Genomic DNA, 10,796 nt, shown 5'->3' with positions numbered 1-10,796 from the left:
GGCTCATATTGAATCCATACTATTCAAATACCAAATCGAAAATCTAAACATGCACTTATAAATTATACTGAGGGTGTTCACTTACGCATTGTCAATATGAAAAGGCTATGTTCGATTAGTGTTGAATGCAGGTTATTACACAGAGCCTGATCAAATAGAAGCTCAATAAATATAAATAGCTGACTTCACCGAGATTTACCAAACATCAGCTTGTAACTTTATAGGTATGCTTGATTTTCCATAGATACAGAAAAATGTTAACCCAAACATCAGCTTGTAACTTTATAGGTTTGCTTGATTTTCCATAGATACAGAAAAATGTTAACGTAGTCTATTTTCTGTTTGAGAGACATATCTCCTTATTTTAATTTTCCATGGGAATGACAAGTTGGAACAGTACTGAAGCAACGTTATGTGCTACACATTAGTACGTATTGCTGAATATGTAAAAGCTACAGCAACAATGAAAGTCATCAGACTCATACTTGAAACTCAATACAGATACGGATGTCTCACTTAAGGCATATAATGTACATTAAATTAATAACAGCTACTCTGCATCGGGCATCGGGCATCAGGAGGTGTATTTACAATTTGTATTATAAACATTCTAGCAGCTACATTGATGGACTACTTACACATTCTACCCCACAGGAAAGGAACTTTCACGACATTTCTAACAATTCTTTGGACGGAAGTACTCGGTTGGAAGAGAAGGGCACTTTTCATTCATATGTTTATAAAGATCAATGCTATTATATCCTTGTAAATCCATTCGATACTTCCCAAGAATCTGGCAATATGGAAGCTTGACGTCGTCCCTACCATGACACCACTTCGGAAGGCGGGATGAATTGTTTTCATAAAAGTTGAGACTGTATGCATCTTTAATCTGCATTTTTTATCCATTGTATATTAAAGACCCAAAACACAGCAAGAAGATTGAAGGTATATATTGCAGAATGTTAAAATCTAATATATCGATGTTACAATTTTTTTCACCAAAATTATTTACCCGATAGGAAACAAATCTTCACTGTTAGTAACCATGTCTACAAAAGGAAGCAGAGAAAGATAGCACATCTTCCATTCTCAAGACAACGGAGATATAGGTTCTTATAGATTACTTTTGATTTTGTGCCTAAATGCCCCTTACTATCTAATAGGTTAACAAACTTTCAATTTATTATCTAATAAATCCTTGAATATGTCCTTAAACGTTAAACCTATTTCACATTATTAAAAATTCACACATCTATTGTACACAACATAGGGTCCTATTTCACACAAAATTCAATTTATGTCTAATAGTTAATTTCAAAAGAATACATAAAAGAACCTATTAGACACAAAGTTAAAAGTTTGTGAATCTATTAGACAATTTTAGAATTTAGAGACATACAAACTCTCTAAAGTATAAAAATCTAACTTTAGAATTTAGATTTACTAGACACAAATATAAAAATCCAAAGACTAAACTTACGATTTAACCAAACATTGTTGAAAGTAATAAATATGGGCTATTCCTACTCCAAGGAATGTGACAAGTGTCTTTATTTACTACACAAATAGAAATTACAACCTATCAACTGGTGACAATTCGAGAGAGTCAAACTTCTCGCCCAAACTATTACAAAGTTAACTTCAATATAAAAAGCACTCCCCACTCCTATTTAAAGCAGATGCAGAAATAAAATATATATGACAACTGATTGGGGAAGTTACAGTTCCCCTTCTAGTTTCCTAGTAAAACTTACAGACTTAGATCGGTATCTAACTAATGGGCTTGGATCATGTTGAAAGTCCAAGGATAGTTGTGTAATTTACTTTGCCCTAATTTTTATTCTCTTGGTGAAGTTCGTGTTGCCTATGAATACTTTCTGCTTGTACTTTTATCATCCTTAGAAAATAATAAGAAACTCTCTCTCCTATGGTTTTTCGCACTAGGGTTCCCACGTAAAATTTCCTTATCTTCGACCAATCTCTACCTGTAAACATTGTAAGAAATAGTGGCATACCAAAGAGCAGTTGTTGGAAGTCACACGGTCGTCCCCCAAGAGGTAAGAGATGCTCTTCCAGTGACAAACAAAACACGAAGCAAGCTTATGTGAGTGAGACTGCCAGCCTTTCTCAGCCACCTAAGGATCTCAACCCAACTACACTAGGAGCTATTGCCTAGTTAGGTATACCTCAGTCTTTCGATCTTATTAGTGTTGATGGAAAGAACCCCTCAATCTAGAACTCCGGCACCACAAATCATTTGACAGGTTTCTCTAAATCTTTTGTGTCCTACATTCATGTGCTGGTAATGAGGAAATAAAAATTGCAAATGGATCCTTGGCTTCCACTGTCGAGGGATTTCCTATAATCTACTATCTCTAAGCAAGATTACTCATAAATTAAACTGCAAAGCAACATTCTTACCTGATTTTGTTTCTTCTTAGAACTTGAGCTCAGGGAGTATGATTGGCACTATCCAACACAGTGGGGGGCTCTGCCTGCATGATGATGACACCTCCTCTAGTAGCATCTCTAGGACTAGTCTTTTATCTTCATACTTTACTTTTAAAAAATACTATATGTTGTGACATTTCCGTTTAGGCCACCCAAATTTTCAATATATGAAATACTTCTTTGCTCATCTTTTTCTCTAAAGTTGATGTTTCTACCTTATTATGTGATGTGTGTATTTGAGCTAAACAATATCGAGTCTCATTTCCCTCACAACCATATAAGCCAACCAACCTTTCACTATTGTCCACAGTGATGTTCGGGGACCGACCAAGGTCACTAACTCTTCTAGAAAACAGGGGTTTGTGACCTTCATTAATGACCATACCCGTCTCACTTGTATTTTCCTTATCTTCGACAAATCCGAGGTCACCTCCACTTCTGGGACTTCTATCACACGTAGAAATGCAATTCAATGCAAAGATCGCAATCCTACAAAGTGATTATTGTCATGAGTTTCAAAACCACCCTTAACGAGTTTTTGTCCTCTAAAGGAATTGTCCACCGAAGTTCTAGTGCTTACACACCCCAACAAAATGGGGTTGCTCAGAGAAAGAACCCACCTTTTAGAACTTACTCGTTCACTTATGTTATCTACTTCCCTTCCTTCCTATCTATGGGGTGGTGGTGTTCTCAATGCAGCCCATCTCATCAACCGAATGCCTACCCGTATCCTCCAGACCCCCTTAGGACGTCTCAAGAAATCCTATCCCTCCATCCGTCTCATCTCCGATGTCCCCCTTCGAGTGTTCAGCTACACAACCTATGTTCATAGCCTTGGCTCTAACCAAACTAAATTCACTCCTCGAGCTCAGGCTTGCATGTTTGTTAGGTACCCTCTGCACCAACTGGGCTACAAATTCTTCCACCCATCTTCACGTAAATATTGTCTCCATGGATGTCACCTTTCTTGAGGACTGTCATTTCTTTCCCGTAGCCTACTTCAGGGGGAGAGTGTGAGTGAAGAGTCTAACTATGTAGTTTCCTTAGAGTCTACCTGTCCTACCCTGGTTACAACAGTCCTACCTACAAACCAAATTCCCTGGAAAACCTACTATAGGAGGAATCTCAAAAAGAAAGTTAGGACTCTTGCTGTTCACCAAACTCTAAACCAGGATTTTGAACCTTTACAAGATCAAGGTATGATTGATTCCATTGACTCACATATTAATAATAGAATGAGTGAGAATGATTGATCTAAGACGAATTCCACTAATACATATATCGACTGTAAGGTGGGTGAGAATGACAGGTCTAAGACACTGTCCCTAAAGATATGGTTGAGAAGGGCAGCGTTGATGAGGTCATTATAGATAGAGAGGACAAGGTTGATGAGAATAAGGTTGTTGCATAATCTACTAAAAACGAAACCAGCAGAACCATCCAAGAAGCACCAATAAGTATAATTCATCTTTTGATCTTCCTAAGGAAAGATATCAGGTCCTGTACAAAGCACTTCATTTCTAATTATGTTTCGTACGAGAACTTTTCACTCTAGTTTAGAGCCATCACTACCGGTTTTGACTCTACTATGATACCCAAGAATATCCACCTTGCATTAGCATGCCTGAGTGGAAAAATGTTGTCATGGAAGAATAAGGCCTAGGATCTCTACACACTCCCTAAGGGACACAAGACTGTGGGATGCAAATGAGTGTTTACACTCAAGAACAGAGAAGATGCTATCCTTTACAAACATAAAGCTAGATTAGTCGCAAAAGGGTTCACTCAAACTTATGGGGTTGACTATTCTAAGACCCTTTCCCTTGTTGGAAAGTTAAACACTGTTAAAGTCTTGTTGTCAGTTGGTGTGAATAAAAACTAACCCCTACATTAACTTGATGTTAAGAATGTGATCTTGAATGGAGATTTAGAAGAGGAAGTGTACATGAGTCCTTCAGAATTTGAAGCTCAATTTGATAATCAAGTTTGCAAGCTTTGGAAGTCTTTGTATGGGTTGAAACAGTCACCAAGACCTTGGTTTTACAAATTTACCACTTTCATCAAGTCTCACGGGTACAATCAGGGGCACATCGATCACATTTATTCACAAAAGTCTCCAAGGCTGGGAAAGTTACAATATTGATTGTCTATGTTGATGACATTGTGCTATCTAGGGATGACATCGTTGAGATCATCCAATCAAAAAAGAAGATGTGGGATGGGTTTGAAATTAAAGACTTGGAGAACCTGAAGTACTTCCTTGAGATGGAGGTTGCTAGATCCAGAGAGGACATCTCCGTGTCCTAGAGAAAGTACACCCTTGGTTTATTAGTTGAAACAGATATGATGGGATGTCGTCCTGCTGATACGCCCATTGAGTTCAATGTCAAACTTGAAAATTCAGGTCATGGGATTCCTGTTAAAAAAGAGATATATCAGCGCCTGGTAGGAAAGCTGATTTACTTCTCACATTAGGCCTGACATCTCCTATGTTGTGAGCATTCTTAGTCAGTTCATGCAAGCTCATGGTGAAGACCATATAGAGGCCGTTAACAAAATTCTTAGGTATTTAAAAGCAACTCTTGGTAAATGGTCGAGGTTTAGAAAGACTAACAGAAGGTGTATTGAGGCTTATATTGATTCTTACTGGGTAGGGTCTATTGTAGATAGAAAATTCTCCTCGAGATACTGCACCTTTGTGTGGGGCAATCTTGTTACTTGGAGAAGTAAGAAGCAAGGAGTTGTGGCTAGAAGCAACACTGAAGTCGAATACACGGCATGAGTTTGGGAATCTTTGAGGAAATCTGAATCCAGAAGGTGTCTGATCTTCGTCAGAACTATGAGGTGCCCATGAAACTATTCTACGATAACAAGGCAGCTATTAGCATTGCCAATAACCGGTCCAACGTGACAAAACTAAACATGTGAAGATTGATACACATTTTATCAAAGAGAGACCGAACAATGATAGCATCTACATCCCTTGCATACCGTCAAGTCAATAGATTGTTGATATACTTACAAAGAGACCCCTCGAACAAAACTTTGATTCGTGTGTTAGCAAGTTGGGTCTTTTCGACATTTATGTCCCAACTTGAGGGGAAAGTTAGAAATAATGGGCTTAGGTCATGTTGAAAGCCTAAGGGTAGTTGTGTAATTTACTTTGCCCTAATCTTTATTCTTTTAATGAGGCTCGTGTTGTCTATAAATATTTCCCCTTGTACTTTTATCATCATCAGAAAATAATAAGAAACTCACTCTCGTGGTTTTTCTCCCTGCACTATGGTTTCACTTAAATCTTGTGTTTGTTCTTTATTGTTACTTTCGATACTATCTAAGACTGAAGGATTGGAGGTCGAATAAAATGATTATAAACTATATTCACTCCATTGATGGCTAATGAAACAAAAAAATAATCCTCCACCATCAACTTCTAGTTTCTTCAACGTCTCTAGACCAAAAATAGCACAAAGTAATAGGAATATGACACTGATTGACCCAACCTTTCATAGAAAAAAAAAAGTCAACATATAGCAGAAAATTCTCAGCAAACTTACTGTGAACTCGGTGACTTGAATTGAGCTTGCAAGTGGACCAAAAAGCCCAGCCTCCTTGTACATTTCAAGGATAAAAGCAACACATGATGCTGACTTCCCGTCAGCATAGACCCAGTCATCCTGTTCAGGAATAGCCAGTAGTTCGCCAAAAGATGATCCTTGCTTTTCAACTTCAACTAAAATCTCAGGAAGGTCAAGGCCCTGCGAAAGAGGGGGGAAAACATTGGTAATGAAAATTGGATCAGAAACCTATGGACCAATTTCATACGTCACTAATGATATTGGACTTGATTCTTTTTCTTAGGCCCTTGTATTATTTCATTTTTTTTCCTCCATGTAAGTGTCGTTCATTTAATTTTATATACACAAAGTTGAGATATATGTATAGCACTTTTTTCACCGAAAGTGATCCAAGTGCGCTTGACATTTACTATCTAATTGAGCAAATCTGATTCAAGGCATCTAAGAATCAGTTTTGTTTGTCATTTCTCTATCCCAATGTTATTACACCAATTAATAATATAAGAGGCAGAATCACGAATCCCCTCCAAAAGCTAGTTACATAGTGCATGGAATGTGGGTTGTGGGTTGTGGGTTGATATATATTTGGGAGTAAGGAATGTTTTCTTTCACACATTTTGCTGTTGCAATAGAGAAGTGAAGAAAAATTACAAGCCATCTCTAATCAGATAGGAGTTTTTATATCCCTTAGGGCTTGACTTTCGTCTCTTTATCAATATGTAGTAAGGGGATGCCTTAAAGGACACAGAATACAGAAGTTCTCTCTGAAACCTTTCCACCATTTTTTCTTCAACTACACAATCGTATAAAGATTTCTTTGTTTTAACCAGAGAAGCATTATAACTACCTTTGTTCCAAGTCGTATGTTCAAAGCTTCATTCCACAAGTTTGCTGCGAGAGTTGGCCTCACTCGTGTCCATATTGTCATAACAGAAGCAACCTATAGTCAAATAGCGCCAACAATCAAACTCAAAGAATTAAATGATAAAACTCTTTAGAAGCCTCCATGGCAAGGTTCATACTGATTGCTGAGAGGTAAGCTAAATATATAACCATCATTGAGACAAGTTTATACATTTAATATCATATAGGTTTTCAATCTCAATTTTCACAACCCCTTTTCACTCATGTTGATGGAATAAATCTATAACTACTACTAGATGGAATAACATCTCAAGTTTATAAGGTACATCACTTAAAAGAGCAATAGACAGATCAAATAAGCATTCAATAAACTTGAGGGGGACATTTTTGCAGCTAGGTCTTCTATGGAAACTTCAAATCCCCGGGCCTGACGTTTCCAATGAAAAATTAATGAGAAAAGATTGGAACACCATTAAAGTGGATTTGCTTAAGGTGTTCCAAAAGTTTTTCGAGAACGGCATAGTGAATAAGAGAACAAATAAGACTTGCATCTGTTTAATTACCAAGAAAGTAGTGGTTTATTAGTGTTACAATGATAAGGCACAGTATACTGGAAAATGATGCATCATTACTAACAGCTCCAAACCTTGAGATGGGGAAAGGTTTTTTTTAGGTGTCATGTGTAGAGATGGATTGAAGTTCGGGAGTTTGATTGGATCAATCTCATTAGTATTAAGAAGTTTTCTAGTTTTGTTGCATCAGGCTGCTTTATGATGGGCTTTCGAAGGTTTTATGTTTGTTAGTAGTTGATTCTTGGTCTTCTTTGAAACAATTGAAGTAGCTACTGGTTCTCAATCTTTGGTGAAGGTCTTATTCATAGTTTCATCATTCATTCCCATGCTCTCTAGGTATTTCAGATGAAGATTTTCAAAAAGTTCTTAGCTCTCTAAATATTTATTTATTTTCATGGCTGATATCTATTTACTCATATTTGTTGTTTGTATTTTTTTTTCACTCCTTTTGGGAGTTTGTATCATTGAACTCTTGTTCCTTTTATCATATAATTGGGAAGTTGTTTCTTAGTAAAAGAGAAAAGAAAGTACAATACCAAATGTGCATCCAAGGGCGGTGGATAGTTTCCATGCGTGGTGTCAATCCAACTAAATATCAAGTTATGATAACCATATGGTTTCCCAACCATGCTCCTTACATACTCCCATGCAGCAGTCTCATTGAACTTTGCCCGTAAATCAGGATGCAAAGGAAGAAATGCAACATGGGGATTGGATGAGTCATTGTTGAGTGTGTAGTCCCACCACTTATCCCATGGTAAAATATCAATAATATCATCTTCCTGCAAGAAGAAAAAAAGAACACAATAGCTTTAAATAATATCATTCTGCTGCAAGAATAATAATATCATATCACCCTTCTGCAAGAAGAATAAAAGCACACATACCACTCCAGTTCCCCGCCCAGATTCAGCAACCCACAACTCTCCTTCAGAGTCCCTTAAGAAAACAGCAGAATGACCAGCATATGATCCAGTAACCCACTTCTGTAGAGTCTCAAAAGCACCCCATGGACCACGAATTTTGGATAGTGCTAAAAAATCTCCAGAGTGAATATCATCAACATCAACAGTTGTAGTCCATGGATGATGACGTTCCTCAAAAGTGGCACCCATGTGATTCTCAAGAAATTTAATATTAGATTGCTCACCCCAGTCAGAAGTTGCAAACAAAGGGAGGACATCAATCAATGCTTGAAGGGTTTTCAACACTCCAGCTTGCAAGAGGAAAATGGAAACCCCTGCCCTTTTAACCTGATCTCAGAATAAGAAACCACCAAATTTAAAAAAAAAAAAAAAAAGAGTTGCTAACTTTTAAAAGATCATCTTGTACCATCATGCAAGCAACTTACATATTCAAATTCTTCTTTTCCTTCCCATTCTTCAATCTCAAGAGTATGTTCTCTAGACAGGAAATAGTAGTCCCATGTTATGCGGTATGGAGTTGCAAATATATAAAGATCCATACACGTCCAACTATGTGCATCACTAGCCTGCATAGGACATATATTAATTGTTGAAGATACATAAAACTTTCTACCGGCAGTCAAATTCTTTCACATCTGTTTTGTAAAACCATGCTAGAGGACAGCATCAAAACAATCCTTGTCAAACCTAACGCTTAATTATTTTCCGATAGTCAATAATTTGCGCGAAAAGAAACCTCAAACATGGCACATCTCAGAAACCCAGAATCCTCTTTCCGTTCAAAAAATGAAATCAAAATACGAAAAAACAGAACAAAAAATTTACATTTTTAATAAAGATGAAATCAGATTATAAAGATCAAACACAAAAAAACAAATAGATAAGGATCACCTGGAACTCACAGCTCGTAAAGACACAAACAAATAATCCAAAGGGAAAAAATTCTCGTCGATTAATTCAATCTAGCAAGACAAGTGATACGAATCATAAGGGATCAATTCAAGACCTCATATGTGATATCCACAGAGTAAACGTTAGGTTCATTCTTCCCACTTACCAACTGCCATCAAACTTATAAATGTAATCCAAAACCCCACAAGCTCAAATTAGACTTATCTTATTAAATTAACGACCCTACTCTATCAGGAAGCAAAAAAAATCAGCTACACTACAATCAATAAACGACACAGTCCACAGCACAGCAATTTATCAGAATCTCCTAGTTTAAAAAGATCAAACCCCCACAAAACTCAATCCGAAATATCACAAACCAAGAAACTAAAAAACAAAGCTGGAACAGACCTTTATATGAAGGGTACCACCGCCAAATTCGGAGCCAGACTTGTTATGAAATTCAATCCAAGCAGTGTTCTTATAGAAGCAAGCCCCTTGCCACTGAATAGAGTTGTCAGGAGAAGTGACAGCTCCAACGAAAGTAGGAAGAAGGTCAGCGGCGTTGTTGAGATAGTTGAGAACCGGCCATGAGACCTGTCTGGGTAGCAAAGGAAGCAGGTCGAGAGGGGAAAAAGGTGATTTCAGAGCATGTGGTTGTGATGAGAGAAGCAAAGCCACGACGGAAACAAGAAGAATAGTTCTGGGAATGAAAGAAGAAAAGAATTGAGAGGAAGAAGAAAAAGCCATGGATGACATGTTTGAGAAATGAGAGAGAGAGAGAGTACTTTGAAGAAATGGAGTCGAGAGAATTATAAGAACACGCAATGGCTTACAAAAAGATTGGGGAAATTGAATAATTCTTGGTTTTTTCTTTTTTTCTCTTTTTATTTATTTAAGTCAACTATTTTTATTTTTATTTTTATTTTTGATATGGAATCGATTATATTATTGATAAATTATTAGAAGTTCACACCATCTTTTTTCATATAAATTTGAAGTCATGGGAGAGGTATTTCCTTCTGTAGTGATTTCATATTTATCCAATCCTTTGTTTTCTTATGGGATACTGGTCGTTGATCTTCGACTTCATCTCTTGCCCTTTGTTTATTTCGCAAATTTTTAGTTCAATTTTTAGGCTTGTTTTAGTTTGAATTATTCAAGCTCAGTTCATTCCAACTTGGGTTAAATTAATTGAATACAACGGTCACCTAAGTTATTTCAATTTTAATAAGTTATTTCAAATAGTCCTTTGATTACATATGATTACCTTCTACTTCTTTTTTCAATTATAGTTAAACTTTTGAGATAGTCACTTAATTGCCTTTTGATTGTCATCTGATTAGTTTTTTCTATCATAATAATTTTTTATATTGTTTGATTGCCTTTTGGTTGTAATTTTATTCTTTGACACGTCTAATTGCTATTTGATATTCATTGTTGTCTAATTGTTCTTATTTGTTATCCGATGGTTGTTTGATTGATGTATGATTGTTATTTGATATAGATCG

The 10,796-nt window shown here is 36.6% G+C and overlaps 1 protein-coding gene across 2 annotated transcripts; it reads right to left on the bottom strand.

Annotated features, from left to right (window-relative positions):
- Positions 1 to 257: 257 nt before the first annotated feature.
- Positions 258 to 10,133, bottom strand: LOC101214437. 2 transcript variants are annotated; one of them, XM_004151910.3, is made up of 7 exons: positions 9,697 to 10,133; positions 8,820 to 8,960; positions 8,356 to 8,721; positions 8,005 to 8,250; positions 6,880 to 6,972; positions 6,012 to 6,212; positions 258 to 892 (listed from the first exon to the last, which is right to left on the bottom strand). In XM_004151910.3, the coding sequence occupies exons 1-7, from the start codon at positions 10,042 to 10,044 to the stop codon at positions 677 to 679; spliced, it is 1,611 nt and encodes a 536-aa protein (XP_004151958.1). In that variant the 5' UTR covers positions 10,045 to 10,133; the 3' UTR covers positions 258 to 676. The 2 variants fall into 2 exon arrangements, with proteins under 2 accessions (XP_004151958.1, XP_031738764.1); XM_031882904.1 differs by lacking the exon at positions 258 to 892 and adding an exon at positions 4,408 to 4,870.
- Between the last annotated feature and the right edge of the window lie 663 nt (positions 10,134 to 10,796).

Source organism: Cucumis sativus, chromosome 3 (genome assembly GCF_000004075.3).
Source record: "Cucumis sativus cultivar 9930 chromosome 3, Cucumber_9930_V3, whole genome shotgun sequence".
Lineage (NCBI taxonomy): Eukaryota > Viridiplantae > Streptophyta > Magnoliopsida > Cucurbitales > Cucurbitaceae > Cucumis > Cucumis sativus.
This window is presented reverse-complemented; position numbering and strand designations above follow the sequence as displayed.